Source organism: Sycon ciliatum, chromosome 1 (assembly GCF_964019385.1).
Source record: "Sycon ciliatum chromosome 1, ocSycCili1.1, whole genome shotgun sequence".
NCBI lineage: Eukaryota > Metazoa > Porifera > Calcarea > Leucosolenida > Sycettidae > Sycon > Sycon ciliatum.
In genome coordinates, this window is record NC_088643.1 from 55,335,208 (window position 1) to 55,358,090 (window position 22,883).

The window sequence follows — 22,883 nt, forward strand, 5'->3', positions numbered from 1 at the left end:
GGAGTTCTGGCGGCGTTCAGTATTCGTACCATTCGCAGCTTCCTTGCTGCAGGAGCTAAAAGCCCGTTTCAACCAGATAACGGAAACCGCCGTCTCCGGCCTGTGTTTGCTCCCCGAGAATGCTGTTCTCCCGTATGGCATCAGTGAAGACGTTGTCAGCAAGCTCCAGGAAGCCTTTGCAACCGACCTCCCAGCTGCCTATTCTCTGCCACAGGAAGTTGACCGGTGGGTGAGGAAATGGAAGAAAGTTGAGGCTGGCAATCTTCCCAAGTCACTTGCTGATACCCTCAGTGCTGTTGATAAGATGTCGTTTCCAAACATCTCCTGCATCCTGAAGCTTCTGCTCATCGCTCCTGTCACTTCAGCATCTGTGGAACGTGCTAACTCTGCCTTGGCATATGTGAAAACAGATCTACGGAGTTCAATGGGCCAATCGCGACTGAACGACCTGCTGCTATTGTACGTCCACAAAGACATCAAGCTGGATTACAACAAGATCGTCGACATGTTTGCTACCAGAGCACCCCGTCGCATGCTATTCGTAGACCCATGCAACCACGATGAGGATGAGTACTGAGCAGCCCTCGCGTTAACAGTTTTCCCCAGCAGTTGACTGTCCCATCAGCTCAAATGCCTGTACATAATTATGCTTGAACTGGAAATGTGGCTTGATGACATACATGTATATTTGTAGAAGAAGTAGAAGAAAGGGCAGTAAAATGGCTGTAACTTAAAGTTTCACACACCAAGCGATCTTCACTCACATTCTTCAGACAGCAAATGAGATACATATTACATGTATATTTGTGGCAACTTTGTAACATACAAATACCTGCTAGTAGTAGAGTAGTGTCGCCCTAATGCCTGAGTTACACCACAGCTTGACAACACTTCCAGTGCAGTTTGAAAATGTCGTGAGAATGGAATACAGCAGCTCTTCACAATTTCAGGACTTTGTTGTTGTTGGGGAGGGGGGGGGGGGGGGCGGATACCTTGGGCCCCCTCTTCAGCCAAATCCTGGATCCGCCACTGCTAATATGGGGAAGTCGACTTACAACCGGCGTATAACTGCCCCTAAACCGGCTACTATTAGTAGCCGAGGTGAACACGACCGAAGAGGTCAGCATGGTCTAAAATGAAACCTGGAAGTGACGAATCCAACCCCGACAGCACGCATGTGCGGTGGTTTTCCAGCCAGCAACAGGTTGACCAAGCTCTCTGAGTAGTTCAAACAAATACGAGGACTACATGCCTCTCACTGGTTCGCTGTTGATGTAGGAAGTGACTGGGTTTGCTCGGCGTCACAGAATTAATCGGTTGCAAGAGACCCTTCCTGCAGCTTCTAAACTCTGGATTGAGTTGGTGCAACCAAGAGTACATAACCCCCAAGAGTGTGCAACTCGACTATGGGTGCTGGCCCGGTAGAATTTCAAGTTGACGTCATTTTGATGATGCAATGCGCACTGTACACGGATTATCCGACGAATCTGGAACCTGTGGCGGACCAAAGCCTATCTGATCCTGTACAAATTATTGGAAAGTCCTGTACAAATTATTGGAAAGAAAAACGTGTGATGCGTTGACACCCGTACACATGTTGTAAATCACTGGTGCAAGGAGCATTGCATCATAAATAATGACGTCAACTTGAAATTCTGTTGGGAGTTGCACACTCTGGGGGGGGTTATGTACTCTTGGTGCTACCCCCAGTGCCTCTCAAATGTCAAGCCAGAGAACAATAATGACATCGATGAAACAGGCCACCACCGTCTATCAAAAGTACAATTACAGTGAAGACCTGACCTGAAACACGCTCGGTTGATATTAAAGTTTGATTCGCTAATACTACTCTCACCTCATGTGTGTAGGTTCTGACGGGGACGCCAAATGCACGAGCCAAACCAAAGTCAGCCAGCTTGATGAAGCCGTCATTATTGATCAACAGGTTCTGCGGTTTGAGGTCGCGGTGCAAGACACGGTGAGCGTGACAGTAGGCCAGGCCAGAAAGCAGCTGAAACAGGAAGCTCTGGAAATGCAGAGAGAGAGAGAGAGAGAGAGAGAGAGAGAGAGAGAGAGAGAGAGAGAGAGAGAGAGAGAGAGAGAGAGAGAGAGAGAGAGAGAGAGAGAGAGAGAGAGAGAGAGAGAGAGAGAGAGAGAGAGAGAGAGAGAGAGGAGAGAGAGAGAGAGAGAGAGAGAGAGAGAGAGAGAGAGAGAGAGAGAGAGAGAGAGAGAGAGAGAGAGAGAGAGAGAGAGAGAGAGAGAGAGAGAGCGAGAGGGGGGGGAGGGAGATAGAGATAGAGAAAGAGAGAGGTAGTAAGGCACAGCCACAGCTGCACAGGACATTGTCACATGATACGCGGAAACAGTATGGGCGAGAAATGCACCCAAGACTACCCGTAAACAACCCAATGGATTATCATCGACCATCAACCAGGATAGTAAAGAATCAGATGTGGAATGTATATGAGACAAGAAGGGTTTCAATCTGTATCCGGTGCAGAGGCAAGTCACGTAGAACAGTGACAACAAGAAGACAAACAATCCAAACTAGCAGCATTGGCAGTCACAGGACCGTGTAACAGGCAACACGAGTGCCAAAGAAAGCTACAGTCACCTCCCTACACCACAACCGTAAGTAGCTGTCAACATTAGACAGGTACAGTAGCGACGCACATAAAGGCCCATGCGCTTATGAGTGAGCTTTTGCGTTATTTGCTATTTTGGGGGGTCGTTCTGTCTCACACATAGGCGCATGCACTTGAGTTGCTAGTGTACTGGTACCATGCATAATTATGCGCACAGTGCAATACCACCATGCACATTGAACTATGTGAATATGGTGTTTTCGTGGTGTCTGTGTGTCGCGGGATGTACTGCATTTAGGTTCACTTATAAGCCCATGCGCTTATTTGTGAGGGTGCGCTTATGCCCGGGCATACGCACATGCTCTTATGCCCGGGCAAACGCACATGCTCTTATGCCCGGGCATAGGCACATGCTCTTATGCCCGGGCATAGGCACATGTTCTTATGCCCGGGCATAGGCACATGCTCTTATGCCCGGGCACAGGCACATGCCCTTATGCCCGGGCATAGGCACATGCTCTTATGCCCGGGCATAGGCACATGCTCTTATATGCGCGTCACTACGGTACCGGGGTACGATTTTCTGTACCAAAATCTGCAGAGGTGCTACGGATTTTTCGGCACAGAGAAACCGTGTGGACTGGCTTTCATGCAAACCATGGTTCAAATGGAGATTCTGCGTCATCGAGTGCAGAAAGACTTTTCGCGTACAAATTTGGTACAAGAAACATCGATTTTCCACGGGAAATTTTGATTTCAGTACAAAAAAATTAAAATTAAAAGGCTTATCGCGGGAGTATAACGTGTTTGCGATCGCAACCTACGCAATGATGGCAAACACATATTCTCTGTACTCCAGAACATTTGACTACACGAAAACGACGTCTAAAACATCCGTAGCGCCTCTAGGGATTTAGCTACGGAAAATCGTACTCCGGAACCCCTCTGTTATTGACGACAATTCAACTCTGACTCTGACAGAAATCGTCCAAGAAATAAACATCAGGTGCAACATACTAGCACGCCGCAAAGCAGAGCAAACTCACCTTGACTACGTACGCGGCAATCTTGCTTGGAGCAATCAGATCCAGGTACTTCTTCATGTCAACATGTAAGTACTCAAACACTAAGTAGAGTTTGTGCTCCACGTGCAAAACGTCCATAAGCCTGCAACAGGAAGACCAACGGACACTACACTGTAATCCAATGGATGACGCTCAACCAAATCGAGCAAGTGAAACCTGACCATACAAATCTGTTTGACGAGTGTCAATCCACGCCAAATTGAAAGAAGATTCACTGGAGGATACTAATGCCTCTAAGATGCATGTGCCGTATTTTCGCGAATCTGCATCATACGAAAATTAATGCCATGTGAAAATAAGAGCCGTGCTTCAAACCTGCAGATTAGTCACAAGCGCCATGAGTGTTTTACTGCCGTAGCAAATACCACCCTGGAATGCTTGTGCGTGAGTCTAGCATGAACAATTTCGTTTTCAATCTCTATGAGAAAAAAAATGAGGACCAAGGAACTACAAGTTACGCTATAATGTCCACTAACACCACCAGTTACTTTACAATCAGCTCATGCGGTATCATTGCACGACACTGACTAACGGTACTGACGTTCTACACCTAACTGGCAATCAGCTCTAGCACATCTTGGATGCGCACTCCAACAGCCTTCCAGCTTCTTAGTTAGAAAAACATAGGAGGGGAAGGTGAGCGCAACCAAGACAAGAACGGGCTGAAAGTCTCAGCTGTGAAGGACGTTGGCGGATGTACATGTTTGTCGAAGACGATACAAACAAGACCATCAGACAAAACGGTGAAACCACAATTTAAGGACGCATCCTTCACAGCTGAGACTTTCAGCTCGTGCTTGTCTTGATTGCGCTCACCTTCCCTTCCTATGTTTTTTCTAACTAAGAACCTTCCAAGCTGGAAGGCTGTTGGAGTGCGCATCCAAGATGTGCTAGAGCTGATTGCCAGTTAGGTGTAGAACGTCAGTACCGTTGGTCAGTGTCATGCAATGATATCGCATGAGCTGATTGTAAAGTAACTGGTGGTGTTAGTGGACATTATAGTGCAACTTGTAGTTCATTTGTCCTCATTTTTCTTATAAATTAATCCTTGGCTCTCCACCCGAGTCAATCTCTATGGTGTGGTATTTCGTATTGTACAGTAGAGTGCCGATTATCCACACCCCTCGGGGCGCGGGCTGTCTCCAGGGGGTTCGGATGAGAAGAATGTTCGGATAAGGGAGCAGTCGCACATCTATGTAAAACATGCATATTCCTGCATGCTTTCATCGTTTTCATTCATGCAGGGAGTGGATAAAAAGTTGACGTCATTATTATAATGCAATGCTCCTCCCACGAGTGATTTACGATGTTTGTCAACGCATCACCCGTGTTTTCTTGAACTAGTTTGTACAGGAAAAAATAGGTATTTGTCCACCACAGGTGCAGGATACGTCTGATAGTACCGTAAAGTACCGTTGATCCCCCCCCCCCCCCCCCCCCCCCTCTCTAATTGCCTTGATGTGTATAGAATATGAGTGCGCAGTTTATCCTTTTTATTGCTATAATCAATACTCTCTATACTACGGAGTTCAATCGAAAATCAAATTTGCGGGTTTTTGCATAAAACACAAGTTTTTCTAAACCGGGAAAATGTGAGAAACAACCTGTGAAAAAAAATTGCAAGGCAATATTATAGTTATAGTCAATTGGAAAATGGGGGTGAAAACAGTCACAGAAGTAAATGCAAGTATGTATGTGGGTGGTGTGGTTTCCGTCCAGCACTGCACTATCACGTCATACATGAACCGCATGGCGATACAGGATGTGTGCATGCATGCCGCGCGCCTACTTGCACAACTCGCACGTTTTCACCGTCACCGCTTCTACAGTGTGCGCGCAGTTCACTTGATTTTTTTCGTCCACCACGGCACCAGGAAATCGCCGTGGGCTGGTTCTGTGATCATTTTCCTTCTACCGCGAGCCAAAATGTTCTAGAATTCTCTTGTTCGAGACTAATTCGAGGCCGCTGAACGCGAAAAACGGGTGTCCCTCATGGGGCCGAGTACGCATCTGGTTGAAATTAGTACTTTGGAGGCACTTTTTGGAAGCAATGCATGTGTGGTACCATTGGAAAGGTGATGACCTCAGCTACCTGAAAATAGCATCGACAAGGCCGAAAAGGCCGTGGGAGAAGATACTTGGGCCTCAAACTCATCCCGAACTGCAGGCACGACGCGCCCATTCACTTCGTACATGCGAGCTGTGACTGCATTTTTCGCTTTTCAGCGACCAGAACTGAACTCCCTATCCATATACTTTGTGTGTATATTCTTGCTATGGCTCTTTAATACTGCTGCTTTGATCTCCTTTACATTATAATAGTGATCGTACTGGTTAGTTTCTGTTCTGCCTGTATCCACCTGATGAGAAGGTGTTGAAAGTGCTTGTGGAGATATTCGGAGCTACTGCTTGTGAGGAGCATGAATGTAGTTCTATTTTTCAGCCAGACTTAGTACAACCATGCACATCGTTTCGACTTGAAATACCGGTAAGACTCGCTCATATCGCTGGCACACATTGTGACCAGGCGCGCGCGGGGGGGGGGGGGGGGGGGGACGACTCTCCTGGTGGGTTCTATCAATACGAGCCAGTGAAGGGCAGTGTCATTGAACAGAAACTCATCGGCAATGAAGGCTGGGAGAGTTGGCCAGCTTTAAAAAAACTCTTCCGGACAGTCAAGGCACCGATCCCGCACCAATCCAGTGAAATCGGAACGGAGGTGAACTGGTGGTCTGCGGTGCAGGATGAATACCGATCATGTGCTGGCAACATTTAACGTACACAATGCATTCATCATACGGCATGGATATGTTTGATCCATTGGCCGGAACCAGGAGCTCTAGAATCAAACGCTTCCGACGCCGGTCTCAGAATACAGCGGCAATGTGTAAACCAAGCCTAACGTGCGAGCTCATAAGATGTTACGGCAAATGCCCAAGATTTTTTCATGTGGAATAAACCAAATTATAAAGCACAAACGTACAAATCCACACTTCAGTATACCAATTGTATTACAAATCAAGCTCTCAACACAGGGTAAATCTAAATTTCAATTATTCTTTTAGAAAATTTACCAACGTCCACCTCACATACCGAACAATATTCTGATGGTCTAAATCTTTCAAGAGAGCAATTTCCCGAATTGCTGTGCTAGGAACACCTTCTGATTCACTGTGAAAGTACAATTGTAGAAAAGAACATCGATAAAACAGATTTGTAATCCAATAGCACAGAATGGACAGGATCGGAAGACACAAAATGTCTTACTTATCCAGACGAATTTTTTTGAGTGCAACTTCTTCCTGGTTGGAGGCAGATGAGTCCTTTGCTTTGTATACCACACCGTAAGTACCCTCGCCAATCTTCTCCAATATCTTATATTGCTCCATTGTGAATTGCAAATATATCTCTGTATTATTGACCTCTCAAGGAGGCCAATGTGAAATAGAAATACAGTCCTTCAAACCATGGCGTGGGTTTTTCAGGGGGTCAGCCAGCTGGAATAATCCTAGAAGCAGGGACAGACCACAAGCACTGGCTTGCCAGGAAGAAGACGCCTGTGATATTGGTTTTTCCTTGGAAGAATCCACCAAAAATGGCCAGAGTGTTGGGGCTGAACGCATGGAGATTTCGTGGTTCGTGTACATGGTGTACGCGTGTGTGATCGAGAACAGCTGCAAAGTGTGCAACTTTCCCGCGTTTCGGACTTATCCGTGTGGCTCATGCTACCATCCCACGTGGCATCACCTCCGAAAAGAGACGAATCGCTGTAGAGAGATGCAACAGCCCATAATACCAGTGACCTCATGTAGATCTACTTGCTTTCAGATGTAGATCCAAGGCCACGACATTCCAGAGACAGGCCATGCACGTGAGCCTGAAAATACCCTTCCCAAGGCTAAGGTCAGGAGTAAGGTACAAGGTAGCAAGGAGTAAAGATAGCGCTACATTTTTTTGTAGTGCAGTAGTGGTGACAGACTATGATTGTACTTTTGTCTTCATCTTTTTCTTGTTCTTTTTGATCTATTCCCACACACTTGTGATTTGTAGTAACGAAGCTAGTTACAAGATGTCTTTGGTGCGTTTGTAGAACCACTACACCCTGCACACAGTATATCTACGCGTAGAGTCTACAAAAGTACGAGTAGATCTACAGACAACTAAAATTAATTACTTACTTGTCACAATAGGTTCACGGCAGAAATAAAGCCGACAGTGTGTAGGGAGTTGTATAATCAGGGGTTTACACAACTCCCTGGTATAGGGCCTGAAAGTAAAGATAATACCAGAAGTTATTAACACTCGCTTCGAGAACGCGAAACAACAACCACAACTTAAAACTTCTTTTGCTTATCTCCAATAAACATGAGCATCTCAAGTTGGGCAGTTGTTTCAAGTTCTCGAAGTGAGTCGTGGCATTCCTGTACCATGGTCCTTCGCCTTCGGCGCCTTCGTCACCATTTTGTCATAGCCGACATTCTAAGTTCGCTGTGATGATCAGCTTGTTTTCTTCTTGAGTGTGCTCGCTTTCCCTTCTTTGATGATCATCATAACCGTAAGGCTACTAGTACAAGTAAGAACTTTCCAAGTTAGAAGGCTGTCGCCTTATTAAAGACACCATGCATTGTACATAGGGTACCCTGTAAAAAGGCCTTAGGCCTGTGGGGATTGCCCTATTCAAAATTTAAATAATAATAATAATGTGGAAGAGAAAAAGACATATGGATACGAGTTAAGAGTAACTCTCCATCACTGTAACATGATACTATATACAGTCAGAAAGTGCAATAACTAGGCACAAAACTGACAGAGTACTGAAACATTCCACGTCCTGACACCTACATGTAGCTTCAACACATCTCCGTAGCGCTAACCGACAGCCTTCCAACTTGGAAGGTTCAAGGTTATGGAAAGACCAAAGAGTTATTGCACTTTCTGACTGTATATAGTATCATGTTACAGTGATGGAGAGTTACTCTTAACTCGTATCCATATGTCTTTTTCTCTTCCACATTTATTTATGGCTCAACATCCGAGTTTCAAATAATAATATTAATAATAATAATAATATTAACTGGTTTGAGGGAAAGAGACAAACGGGAAAAGTCTGAAGAAAAAATTGACTGTCACCACCAGGACTCGAACCAGGGACCCTCGCTTGTAGCCAGCGATGCTCTAACCACTGAGCTATGGTGTAGTCGTCATCCCAGCAGAGGCCGTTCAACATTTTCTTCAGACTTCGTAACTCACACTTCCTGTGAATCCACACAGGCGGGTGGGACGCAGCCCTCACTGTAACCCACACACTTCACGTACAAACTAGCACGCGGGGAGCCCCAAGTCATAAAATATTAACTGGTTTGAGGGAAAGAGACAAACGGGAAAAGTCTGAAGAAAAAATTATAATAATAATAATAATAATTTGAAACTCGGATGTTGAGCCATAAATAAATGTGGAAGAGAAAAAGACATATGGATACGAGTTAAGAGTAACTCTCCATCACTGTAACATGATACTATATACAGTCAGAAAGTGCAATAACTAGGCACAAAACTGACAGAGTACTGAAACATTCGACGTCCTGACACCTAGCTTCAACACATCTCCGTAGCGCTAACCGACAGCCTTCCAACTTGGAAGGTTCAAGGTTATGGAAAAGACCAAAGAGGGGAAGGCGCTTGCCTTCCCCTCTTTGGTCTTTTCCATAACCTTGAACCTTCCAAGTTGGAAGGCTGTCGGTTAGCGCTACGGAGATGTGTTGAAGCTAGGTGTCAGGACGTCGAATGTTTCAGTACTCTGTCAGTTTTGTGCCTAGTTATTGCACTTTCTGACTGTATATAGTATCATGTTACAGTGATGGAGAGTTACTCTTAACTCGTATCCATATGTCTTTTTCTCTTCCACATTTATTTATGGCTCAACATCCGAGTTTCAAATTGCACACCTGATGAGCCGTCACGAACCATACGGCGAAACGTACGTCGTGTGAAACAACTTGTTTTGTAGTCAACTAGTCCATCACAATGTCATGCATGAGGAGTACTGTAGGAGTTTGGCTTTCGGCTTGTACAATTCGTTTTCGCAAAGCTTCCCTTTCTTTACTTATCTTTGATATTTATGACCCACCCAAGTTGGGTGGTGTGCTGCTTTGCTGCTTCGAATTGTAGTTAGACCGCTTTGTCAAATATCGTACTGGTCTCGTCATCGTCCAGTAACAATCGACATTCTTTGTTCCGTTGGGACTGTAGCTTTTGCTCGTTTTTGTTGCGCTTGCCTTCCCCTCTTTGGTCTTTTCCATAACCTTGAACCTTCCAAGTTGGAAGGCTGTCGGTTAGCGCTACGGAGATGTGTTGAAGCTAGGTGTCAGGACGTCGAATGTTTCAGTACTCTGTCAGTTTTGTGCCTAGTTATTGCACTTTCTGACTGTATATAGTATCATGTTACAGTGATGGAGAGTTACTCTTAACTCGTATCCATATGTCTTTTTCTCTTCCACAATAATAATAATAATAAGATAAAAAGATATTTCCTTTGTTACTCCCTTCATTGGTTGATGTACTTTGCCTGTTGCTGCAAATTCTTTATTACTGTTTTGATGTTGGAGTTCGGATTGAGTTTCTTTCCTTTCTTCCTCTTCCTTCCCCAATTTCTTGTCCCTTTGGTGTTTATTTTTTTCACTTTCTTTTTGCGGGCCCACCCATGGAAATATTTCCCGGTGGGTCTGGCTTATCGCCTTCGAAAGAAGTGAATAAAGGAGACATAATAATGGAGCTACATGTAAGCATCAGGTTATTGAATGTCATTACCCAGGCGCGTGCTCGGCGATGGGCACGGGGGGCACGTGCACCCCCAAAAATTTTCAATCTGGGTAATTGTAATGTATGCAAATATGCTCTAAAATTCAAGAAAGGTTGCAAATAAATTACAGAAAATTGCCGGGGGGGGGGCTCCCCTCGGCTCCCCCCTAGTTGGGGGGCCGAGCACGCCCCTGTTACCGCTTACAAATCACTTGAAATCAGTACAATGCAAATTGTTGCATGTTCTGACTCACCAGTTTCTCGCTCAGTGTCGGACAACGGATGACTTGGAAAACGTCTTTTATAATGTTGATAGACGTCTCGGAGAAAGAAGTTTCAAACTTGCTAAATAACACACAAGGATTGATGCATGCTACCAAGAGTACATAAACCATTATGATTGTACTCTTGATGCTACCGGTACCATGTTGAAGAGAGAAAAATGTAAAACCAGATTCAGAAACATTTTTTCTTCGATAATCTTCAGTGAATCGACATAGAACAAAGTAAAGGAGATGCTTACAAATACAATGTGCTACCATGCATGTCTGATTGAAGTAATAGTTCACAAATTTGACTACAACCAAGAGTACATAACCCCCCCCCGGGGTTATGTACTCTTACTACAACAACAACCAGGGTGCACGGGTGATTATAATTATTGTCACCAAGGCGAGAAAATAGTGAGGTTATGGTGTGAAAACTTCAAAGTAACTGTATAGTGTGAGAGATGTGATATTTTCTTTCTGTAGATAAGAAACATATTACAAAAAAGTTTGTAGGCCACACTGAAAAAAGTCTGTGGTTCGACTCACCCGACCGACCGTACATTTTTCAGCCCGACCGTAATTTTTTTTCGGCGGGCTGTCGTGTGACTAGACTGACGTACGTGGACTGAACACGTCCACGTCTACGTGCTGTGCAGCGTGAGTCTGCGGACGCAGGCGGCTCCTTTTCAAGGCTTTTGGGCTTGACTGTCTTGTACTTTAAAAGTTGTAGTTGTACTGCAGTGCAGTGCAGTGAGTGGTACGACTGCTGCCTTACAAGTCACAGTCTGTTTTCCCTTTAGTACCGTTTCTGCTGTACAATGCTCCAATTGATTAAGGGTTGGTTCACATATCGCCGGTACGCACCGGGAGTCACCGGCGGTGGGCTTCTTGCAACCTATCCCGGCACATTGCGATTGTGTGAACCAGTGCAGTCGTAACAAAATCATACGGTAAAATATCGCAAGGGACCGCCGGCAAAGTTGGACAGTGCCCAACTCTTGCGATCTGCCCCGGCGCCGATCCCGTACAATTTTGACCAAAAGTGGTTTGTGAACCGTTCGCGCCGGTGATCGCCGGCTGCCGGGAGCCAGACTTCGTCAAAATATCAAACCAATACTTGTCCTAAATTTTCCTAAATTGAAGCTAGAGAGGAGGTCCGTTCGCCATTCTTGTAGTCGCTTCAAGCTGGCAAATAAGTCAGCATACCAGCCCGTCCTTCTCGGATGATCTGCTTGACCATTGTGCAACTTATGAGACAAATACAATTGAAACAAATAAAAAATATGATGGATACATTGGCAAGTTCTTGTGACTTCACCAACGTTTGCAAGCATAATTTCGACACAATCGCTTACTAGACTGCAATAAAATAATGTGTAGAAGTATTTTCATGATCTCCAGTAAAAGGTAGCACCGAGTGGCCATCACCAAAAGACCTTGAACTACTGAAGAAACAAAGAATTCAAGCTTCAATTGGCAAACCTGTCGTAGCATTTGGGCACATTCTGTACTACTTTGTAGTAGATTTGGTACTCGAACCGTATGCGCAACGGATCGGGAGCTGGCTTACCGCCGATGTCTTGCGGCGCCGATTTTGCTTATGTGAACCAACCCTAATGTAGATTTCACGATTTGCCACCATACTCTTTACTCAACACATCTGTAATACTAATAGCACTGTTCATTGGGTCCGGAGGGCTGAGTCACACATACTTCTAAGTCACATTTCTGCCACACAATGTTTCAAAGTATTAGCCAGTGATCCCTTTATACAACATGTATGGCATAACACTGCGTAATAATGCCGATGCACTGGGTGTCTAAAGGCAGTACAGTGTATTTACATGTACTAAAAAATATATTTAAAAAAATCCGCCCGCCCGCCCGTAAAAAAATGTCCATGTTAGTCGAACCACACACCTTTTTTAGTTTGGCCTTATCGATAGAAATAAAGTGAACACATTCATGACACGACACCAGAGGAACCATAATAAGTGACTATCATCAGGAATATTAATCACACCGAGAGTTGACTACAAACTAAAAAAGACTACTCGCCTTGTGAACTGGTGCGAGATCAGCAAAGGTGACTCAATGTGACCTAAACAAATAACTTCTCCTGGGATGATTTCCCCAAAGCTGCAGTAGTCTTGGTTCTAAGGGTGCGTTCTTAAATTCTCTAGCTTCTAGAAGAAGAAGAAAAGAGAAGTCGAATATTAAAACCATGTAAACTGGGATACTTCAAGAACGGGTCTCGAAGAATTCGGAGATATTTTGCAGATGTCAAGCAAAATGAAGCGCCAAAGGGGCGGGCCGCGATCTTGAGTGCCACGAATGCGAATGCGCTGTGCGTATGCAAAAAGGGAAATGCGTACAATCGTGGCTTTTAGCCTATAGGCCTAGTACCAAGAGTGCATAAACTGTTTATGGACTCTTGCTAGTACTAGTTCGCATGCGCATATACATGCGCTGATCCCAAACCGCGGGAATCTCCAAGTTAGTTTCAACCACCTCTGAAGCTTGGAGAGCTCGGAGAGCCTCCTAAAATTCGGAGAGGATATAAGAACAGCTCTCGAACTTTTCGGAGAGTCTCCAACTTTTCTGAGAGGATTTTAAAAGAACGCACCCTAAGGGTGCGCTTTCTGTACCGGTACTTAATATTATATTCCTCATGCCTAGGCTCATGGTGGAATCGAGGTAGTTTTTCCCTGCAATAACAGAATGAAGAAGGTGTATGTCATGTGTTTCTCGTTTTCTCTAACTCTTTTGCCGACAGATGCGTTAGCCCCATGGGTGATCTCACCCATGGGGTACATGCGAGCTGTTATTATTATTATTATTATTAATTAAGGGTGCGCTGTAGAATCCTGTAAAAAGTTCGAGACTCCCCGGAACTTGACGCATGCACATGGTTTTGTACCGGGTTTTAGGAGGCTCTCCAAGCTTCAGAGGTGGGTGAAACCAGGGAGTAGTACAATACCGGTATTGCACTACTCCCTGGGCGAAACTTACTTGGAGATTCCCGCGGTTTGGGATCACCGCATGCGAACTACAGCCAAAAGCATGTGTTGATCATCTCGCCTGCTGGAGCAGGAGTCGTCTCTTGGCGACTCTCTGACCCAGCTCCGGACGGTCAAGGCGACGGTTCGGGCCGAGAAGCGGAGCGCGTTCAAGTCTATGGCTGACGCCCTTCGCTCGGATCACCGGGAGCTGGCCCCTGTTCTCGACCTGGCCTCAGAAAAGGGTGCATCCAGCTGGCTGACCTGCCGCCCCCTCAGCCGCCATGGTTTCACACTCAGCAAGGGAGATTTCCGGGATGGCCTGTGCCTCCGGTACGGCTGGACACCTCCTCGGCTCCCAAGCCTCTGCGTGTGCAGTAAGCCGCTGAATGTGAGTCACGCCCTGTTGTGCCCGTTTGGTGGCTTCCCGACGCTGCGACATAACGAGGTGAGGGACATCGCCGCCAGAGCTCTAAGGCAGGTCGCTCACAACGTGACAGTGGAACCCCACCTCCGGCCCGTCACCGGAGAGGCCTTCCGCCATCGCACAGCTGTCACGGAGGAGCAAGCTCGGCTGGACGTTGCGGCTAGTGGTGTGTGGGGTGGCCGATTCGAGCGCATCTTTATTGATGTACGGGTGTTCAACCCTTTTGCGTCTTCGAATCGTGCCACCTCCCTCGCTGCTAGCTACAGACGCCATGAACAGGAAAAGCGCCGGAAGTACGAAGAGCGAGTACGTGAAGTTGAGCATGCCTCCTTCGTGCCCGTTGTGCTTTCTGCCTCTGGTGGCTATGGCAAGCATGCCAATGCTCTTTTCACGCGGATCGCCTCTCTCCTGGCTGAGAAGAGTAAGGAGCCATGCGGGCAGATTATCTCCTTGCTGCGCTGCCGCCTTGGTTTTGCCTTGGTGCGCTGTGGTGCTATGTGCCTGTGTGGCTCAAGGAGCATGTTTGCTCCTGCATGCCGTGCCTGAGTCCCCTGCTGTGCTAGTGGCGGCGGAGGCACGCATCCAGTGAACCTGCACAGTGCAGTGATCCTACTGAGTGACAGACTCTGTAAACACTGTATCTGATGATTCGTTTTATGTGTTGATTCTTCACAAAATGTGTTATTTTGCCCGTACAAGCAATGCAAGAGGCTCAAGGCTTGTCCCAAAAAAAAATCATGACGACATGAGTGTACGCATTTCCCTAGTTGCACACGCACAGTGCGTACTACATTCGTGGCACTCAAGATCACGGCCCCTTTGGCGCTTCAAATTTTAATTGCTTCACATGTGCAAAATATCTCCGAATTCTTGGAGACCCGTTCTTGCATTATACTGTGACCACTTTCTTCGACTTCTCTTTTCTTCTTCTCCAAGAAGCTAGAGAATATAATTATGAATGCACCCTTAGCATAGTAAAAAGGTAGTTCAGTAATTGACCCTGTTCAACTGCCTTCATGTAACACCCGCCTATTTTTTTTCCATCGTACAGACCAGGGAGTCGTAAAATACCTATTACAGTATACGACTCTCTGGTACAGACTTGCAACCCACTACACGTTGAAAATTCTCATGATGCATGTAAACACATCCCAAGACTGTTCACTGCCATCCAGTTTGTGATAACAATGGATACAGTGAGATCAGGCGCCGAAGAACGCAGGGGCTAGTTCTGAAATTTTAGTGGTTTTGTTCCAAACAATCTTACTCTAGCGGGTAGCCCTTTCCCAAAGGTGCTCGCCCTTGTCGGCCCTTTTTGGAAAAGCCCGTTTCTTTCGCCCTTTATTGCGTTTTTTGGTGAAAAAGTGCTAAAATCTGTTTGCTCATAATTATGATCATGCATGCGATCACAGTTTCCGAGTGCTCGATGGGCCTTGGCACGCCGCTTTTTTGGGGGCATTTTTTCTTTGTCGGTGAAGCGTCGGGGAGATGTCCTATCTAGGACATCGCACTCTGAATGAGTCTGATTGGTTACCTGTCCCAGAGTTGTCATGGAAGCGTCGGTCGTCCAGCACACACGCGTGTCGAAATGTGTTTTTGGCAGGTAGTCGGCAAAAAATTAAGTGAGGGTCCCTTTAGTCCTTCGCCTTACTTTCACACCAAGGTTCAACTCAAGTGACAGGACTGCACCCAAAAAAGGTCAAACAGGCTAGTAAGTTGTACCCTACAGGCACGGTGACCAGGTGGCTGATGTACACAGGAGCACGTGACCGCTTGTTCAACCATGTTCGATTGGGAATAAAGGAGGAACGCTGCATCGCAGCCTTTTCGGACCAAAACCAGTCGACTCAGTGCAGCGTCCAAAAGACTACAACATATGGGCCAATCGCGGTCATCCGTGCTTTTATAAGAACGAAATGGCGCTTTTAGTGGCATTTTCCATACAAATCCCCATCTAACGTTAGTAGGGTGCAGTCACCCAGTTTCGGTGGAGGTGCGCGAGTTCGATTTGGATTCAAGTGGTGAGCGTCTCAGCTTTCTCGGACCAAGACCATTCGACTGAGCACCCCGAAGACAACTGGTGATATTTTGATTTTAGCCTTTAACTTCCCCTTTATTATAATTATAGGCTTAACATTCTTGCAGAGGTTAGACAAAGGGACAGACAAGTGTGCAACTCCCATGTAGTACCACGCCATCCACACAGAAACCCAAGTGAATGGCATTCTTATGATGATATACTTCTTGTACGAGTGATTCATGTTGATTGAAAGGGGTGTCAACGCATTACCTTTCTTTGAATTACAGGATGAAATGGGGATGTCAACCACGGTTACAACTCTGCTGGCAATCAGCCGAGTTTCACTTTAGATGGCTATTTTCTCTTGCTACTAATACCCAATCGGCCTGCCCATGAGAATGTGTGGTGAACAGCAGGCGAAGAGCATAATTATGGGCAACACGCATGCACTAACCACTGAACACAGGAAACAGCACCAGAGACGAAATTTAGGTTGTAAAACAGTGTTTATTGTTGGAGGGTCTTTCTCTTGGCTTTCTCAAGCTTAGCCATGGCAGCATTGGTCTTGGCTCCCATGACACCACCACCCCAGTGCTTGCGGATCTATAAAGAAAACACAATACCAATACAGAACGAACAATGAATATACAAAGTGGCAAACACTAAAACCTACACAGTTTGTTTCTACAGACGACAACTAGGACCGGGGTGGTAAAAGGCTGATGAACACAGCCCACAAATGCTTAGTTCGTTAAGAGGCCATACAATTTCCATTCATTCGCCGGAAGTCAAAAGTGGAGCAGGGGGTTGATAGTGCAGGGTACATGTAAGCGTAACGGAATTTCCCCCGTGCCGGCCCAAGATTTGTGATGCCATCCACACAAGAGTATTATCTGAGCTGGAGTACAATCGTGAACATAAGGGTGCAGATGGAGAATTTGTATATGTGCCGGGTACGTATGTGCCAAGCCATGCACATGTAATAATGGTTACCTCGTCGAAGCGGTCAAGGTAGTTGGTCTTGGAGGCCTCGACAATGTTGTTGAGAGCCGATCGGTCCTCGCTGAAAGGGCAAAAATACAAGCAACCAAACACATAAGCCAAATGGCAAAGCAGTAGTACATGCACATATGACAGCATGCCCTCAAACAGCACAACTTACGTCTTGACACCGGTGAAGGCAACAGCGGTAGCGGTCTTCTTGTGAACAAGCTTGCCGAGTCTATACAGAGAAAAGTGGGATGACAACACACCAATCATATCACGGATGTTTGTGAAACAATACCAAACAGTTGAAATTGGAAAATTAATAGCAACACTGAGTTCCTTGGAGTATTGCTATACACTTACTACAGTTCGTCCAGGACATGATAATGAATGGTCGACATGCTAGAAGATGTTGAAAGGGATTTCCCAGAACAAAGTGTAGGAGTAGGATGTTTCAACCAGCGTTGCCATCAGGAGGAAGTAAGCACAAGGTTGATGCGTAAATAAAGTCAGGTGAGTGAAAGCAGCATGTGCTCAAGAAACTGCCAGAAGTGCAAGGGAAGAAAGAAAAATATGCATGACTGCTGCATGTACTGAGCATAAAACTCACGATTGCTCTGAGCAATTAAATGACTGGCTATACTTCGCTTGCAGTCTTCGTCTAATCGATTTTAATAAAGAAATCAGTACATACCTGGCCTTGCCCTTGATGATGACGTATGGGATGCCCATCTTGCGGCAGAGAGCGGGCAGCCAAACGACGATCTGCAAATCACAAAAAGAAATGGCAACACGCCACGAGTCAGCAGATACAGTGAACTCCCAATCTCCACCAAGAACGACTGTGGAATGGAGCACAAAAAAATGTAGTATAGATACTGGCATAAAGGATTAAAGCAGAGTTGCCATTGACAGATACCAGCAAGAGTACATAACCCCCCAGAGTGTGCAACGCCTGATCCAGCTCTGCATAGGGTCTTGGTCGAGCGGAATCGGATCTTTGCGTCATAATACCGTACACATCTGAGGGGAACCCGGGGAGTCGCGGGTACTCTTGGATCAAAAACAATGGTGCCCTGCCTCGAGACCGGCCTTGCGCTGGTGTGAAGTGTACGCATGACATCAGAAGATCCGATTCCGCTCGACCAAGACCCTACACAGAGCTGGATCGGCGTTGCACACTCTGGGGGGTTATGTACTCTTGATACCAGCATACACTTAGAAACAACCAATTTACAAATCATGATCAAAGTATTCAAATCTCGGTTTATTGTTTTATAAATTCAGCCACAAAGACACTAGAACAGTATTGTGAGCAATACTCAGGACCAGGCACACACTGCGATCCTGTATAGGATATGCCGAGGACTGGTCAGACAGACTGCAAGGTTAATCTCCGCATACATTGCACACTGACTGAATACTGATGACAAGCACCAAACAGGCAGCCGGCTTATTAGTATGCGTTCCCAGTGTATTCGCCTGAAGACAGAATGATCAACAGTGTTTGCTCACCTCAATGGGGTCAACATCGTGGGCAATGACTACGAGCTGAGCCTTCTTCTGCTCAATCAAGTGTGTGATATGGTTGATGCCATACTTCAACACGACTGGCTTCTTGCCAGGAGCAGCATCCTTGCCCTCGGTCTTCTTCTTCGCCTCCTCCTGAAGACGAACCTTCTTCTGCAGCTTGGTCTCAGGGCTGTATTTTGTTGCAAGCTTGAAAATTTGCTTAGCTGAAATTAACGCAGAATGCACGAATAAACAATTTTTTTACAAATGTTCAAAAACACAATTTAGCAAATCACACAAATACTGAAATAGCACAAACAAGAAGACAGACTTACCAAGGTTGCGGTCCACGGTGTTAGTGAACTGGGCCACTGCAGGAGGGACCTTCAGACGCTGGCAAAGCGTCTTCTTCTGCCGCTGCATGCGGATGTACTTGGGCCATTTTACAAAGCGCGACAAGTCTCTCTTGGGCTGAACATCGCCACCTAATTTCCGAAACAAATAACAGCGTACAGCGACCCTCAATACTCCATAAAAGTCGAACGGGAAAGACAAGCAGCTTCTGATCCCATACCAATGCTAAAGTTCTTGGGGCGCTTCTCAATGAGAGGATTTACGGTTTTCTTGGCACCACCCTTGGCCTTGAAGGGGGCCTCGGCCACCTTCTTGCCGCGGACCTTACGGACTTTCGGCTACGAGCACAGCAGAAACAGTAACACGAATTCCATCGTGAATCATTCCACATCGCTTCCAGAGAGTTCCAACAGCTACTGCAACAGAGATTTGTATAAAACTTCTCTAAACACTCAGCACCTACCATGGCTGCTGTAGAAGGAAAGAAAGAGAAAGACGAACAATGCGCATGCGCACTTTACTCTATCGCGAAGCAAGGCAAACGGAACCCACGCTGCATACATCACTGTACATCGGTCACATGTCGTTCATTTTGGTTACCATAGTTCCCAAACTCACTAAGCGTACAAAATAATTATCGTGGACCGGCCAGCCATGAACCTGAGCTGATGTCTACATATACATGTAGTCTGAAATGATCACTTGACAAAACCCCAGTTTGACAAAATCAAAGGCTTGGCCATTGGGCCAAGCTGGAGGCGATAACTCGAAAACTTTTACTAGTACGAGTAGTTTATTGTTTTGATTAACTGCCCTGCTGGTAGCCGTCCGCCTCTCAGATCTATGTACCGAGAAAGCGAAGTAAGTTACTAGTATATCGTTGAATTCTTTATTCTCACGATGGCACTATCCCCAATATTAAAGAGAGATCGTTATCACTGTGATTTTACTGGGTCTGCACCCACGTAGTCGTCTGCAGTCGGCTCTTGGGATACGTGGAAAGTTTCGGCATGCTTCCTAGTATTCTCTTCGACAGGTCATCAGCGGCCATGCAAGTAATGCTGCTACTGGAATAAGGATTCAGCCTCGGCTCTTGGTCTTGCCTGTTGCATCCGTGACATGCACGCACACCACACACACACACACACACACACACACACATACACACACACACACACACACACACACACACACACACACACACACACACACACAACTTCAAGGAGGGCAAAGTTACTTCTTGCATTTGTGTTCGACCCGGTATTTGGTGACGTTTGAACCTCAGAACAGGTCGGGGATGGAACTGTACTGCGGATTAAGCCGGAGCTGCATGTTCTGTTGTAGCAGTTGTGCCGGCGGTGCCCCGCTTTGCTCCAGAAACAGCGGTCATAGCCTAGGTGTGGCGGCGGAGCTGAGGTTGCAATAAGGGCGGCGAGATGCATCTGTCTAGGAAACCGGATTGTCAGCAAAGCTGGGATAACAGTGGTGTAGGGCAAGTCCACCTTGTCTGGAAAACCAACGATGGCAAGCTTCACAGAATACTAGTACAGCATCGGCTTGTTGACAGACGGGCTTCAAATGCTCTTCCTTGCATTTGTACATGTACAGGCGGACACACACACACACACACCTTTGGATGCCCATTGCTCCGGGCATTGATATAAGAAGTTGCAGTATTTCCTGTAGCGAGTCAGATCATTGGGCCGATGGAGGTCCCTGCCACAGCCGCAAATGAACATTCTAGGCGTTGGGACAGCCTGCCGGGGACGATCACTCATGAGGCACCTGTCTCGTCTGTCCTGCACCAGTCGCCCGTCACGCACCGGCAGCGGCGATGTCCCTCCAACGCTTCTTGGGACCATGGCTGGGCCTTGTGTTGAGTCCCTCAGCGAACAGAACGCGATTGGGGAGACGGAACTCCTGTTCTCTCCTGTTGATTGTTGAGCCACTGCCACAAGAGTCACATGGGCAACGAAAGGAGCAGTAGAGGGAAACAAGGAGCACGTCGCCGGATGGCGTCTTTAATAGATGTGGAACTATACAGAACCGGCGCGAACAGATACGGATGTGCGAAAAGCCACCTCTGTCTCTCACTGTTGGATGGCGACAGTTCCTAGAACCTGTCCCGAGGAATTTGCGGAGTAATTCTTGAAAATTTGCGCAAGAAATTGTGGCAGAAAACAACACTAAATGCGGCAAGAAGTGCGGGAAATCGTGGATTTGGGCCAAAATCACAAAATTTTGTTGCATCCGTGGAATCGCTATTCGCACAGTGCTACTCACCAGTAGCACTGTGCAAACAGCCTACAGGATCATAGAAAGCACTGCATGAAAAGTGCAGAAAAGCAAAAAACGCGGGGGGGGGGGGGAAATCGCCGATTGGGGCCAAAATTGCGTTATTTGTTGAATCCATGGAAGTGCAATTTCACAGCCTACATATAGAATGACAGTGCCGATTGAGGCCTTGAATGGATCAGAAACAGCGGTTGTAACCGACACAGTGTGTACAATGGTTATGGACTCTTGGTGTAGTGTATGCATGTGCTGTAGTCGTCTCACGAGCAGAACAGCAACAGTACAGTGGAGATTGGATAATTATAAAGACACTCCTTCGGGAGAAAACAAAAATGTCGCTATATTCGATCTGTCACTAAACCCGATCTTCGCATCTAGTATGCAATATGTATACCAAAAGGACCGAAATGTATGGCAGATATGCAATATACATGTAATGCATGTAGATTTCAGATGTGTATGTACATGTACATGTGTCTTGCATGCTAGGAAGATTCAAGCCAAAAGTCATGCATAGCAACTACATCGCTGCACTGCGGCTACAAATAATAACAAGAGTACATAACCCCCCAGAGTGTGCAACTCCCACATACCCTGCTGTCCCGACAGAATTTCAAGTTGACGTCATTATTTATGACTCATTGCTCCTTGCAACAGTGATTTACAACATGTGTACGGGTGTCAACGCATCACACGTTTTTCTTTGCAATAATTTGTACAGGATCGATCGGCTTCGGTCAACCACAGGTTCTGGATTCGTCTGATAATCCGTGTACAGTGCGCATTGCATCATCAAAATGACGTCAACTTGAAATTCTGTCGGGACAGCACCCATAGTGGAGTTGCACACTCTGGGGGGTTATGTATTCTTGATAATAATTATAGGGCTTGAAAGTGATGACGTCAAAACGGCCAGGGAGTAGTAAGTTGACATCAGATTTCTATTTTTGGATCCACTAAGGTGTGACTGCTATTGCCTAAGTATGTGGGTGCATAGCAACCCACTCATGTCGCATGCAGGTGTGACTTTTATTTCGCCACCAGTTGTAACCCCGCCCCCAGTAGCCAAATCAGTCAGTTTCACTGGCTACATCACCATGCTGTGGGTAAGACCGCATGAAATGTGCTTGGATCCATACAAAAACTGGATCCAAGTGGATCCACTTTTGCAGTTTCACTGGCTACATCACCATGCTGTGGGTAAGACCGCATGAAATGTGCTTGGATCCATACAAAAACTGGATCCAAATGGATCCACTTTTTGAATTTTTGAAATTGTTGCTATGCTGTGACGCAGCACTTTCAAGCCCTATTACAATGACCATGACTGGTCGACCAGCACACGTGGATCCGGAGTGACCCAGACTGAGACATGTCCCATACGAGTACATGTCACTCCGCCTGATACAAGAGGAAAGTCTTTATATTCGATGCATTTTCAGGTCTCCGAGCACCAAAAAAGTGTCAGTAAATTCAATGTCGTTATACCCGATCTATAATGTACAGAATGGACTTGCTAAACGGCTTGGGCACTCGGGCAGAATTGTGCCGC

General features: G+C 46.2%; 2 protein-coding genes across 2 annotated transcripts in view; both read right to left on the reverse strand.

The window, feature by feature from the left end:
* The window catches only part of LOC135804405 (cyclin-dependent kinase 2-like), a 21,096-nt gene extending 13,799 nt beyond the window's left edge, over positions 1-7,297 (reverse strand). Inside the window, exons 1-4 of the mRNA XM_065318274.1 lie at positions 6,938-7,297; positions 6,764-6,841; positions 3,632-3,752; positions 1,856-2,026 (exon numbers count right to left, since the gene is read on the reverse strand). Of these exons, the coding sequence (XP_065174346.1) occupies positions 1,856-2,026; positions 3,632-3,752; positions 6,764-6,841; positions 6,938-7,059 (492 nt within the window). The 5' untranslated portion in view covers positions 7,060-7,297. The remainder of the gene's footprint in view (positions 1-1,855; positions 2,027-3,631; positions 3,753-6,763; positions 6,842-6,937) is intronic.
* Positions 7,298-16,670: 9,373 nt separating this feature from the next.
* On the reverse strand, positions 16,671-19,520 carry LOC135804415 (large ribosomal subunit protein eL8-like). Its single transcript, XM_065318284.1, has 8 exons — positions 19,500-19,520; positions 19,257-19,374; positions 19,018-19,167; positions 18,686-18,906; positions 17,865-17,935; positions 17,346-17,405; positions 17,177-17,246; positions 16,671-16,786 (listed from the first exon to the last, which is right to left on the reverse strand). The coding sequence occupies exons 1-8, from the start codon at positions 19,500-19,502 to the stop codon at positions 16,691-16,693; spliced, it is 789 nt and encodes a 262-aa protein (XP_065174356.1). The 5' UTR covers positions 19,503-19,520; the 3' UTR covers positions 16,671-16,690.
* Between the last annotated feature and the right edge of the window lie 3,363 nt (positions 19,521-22,883).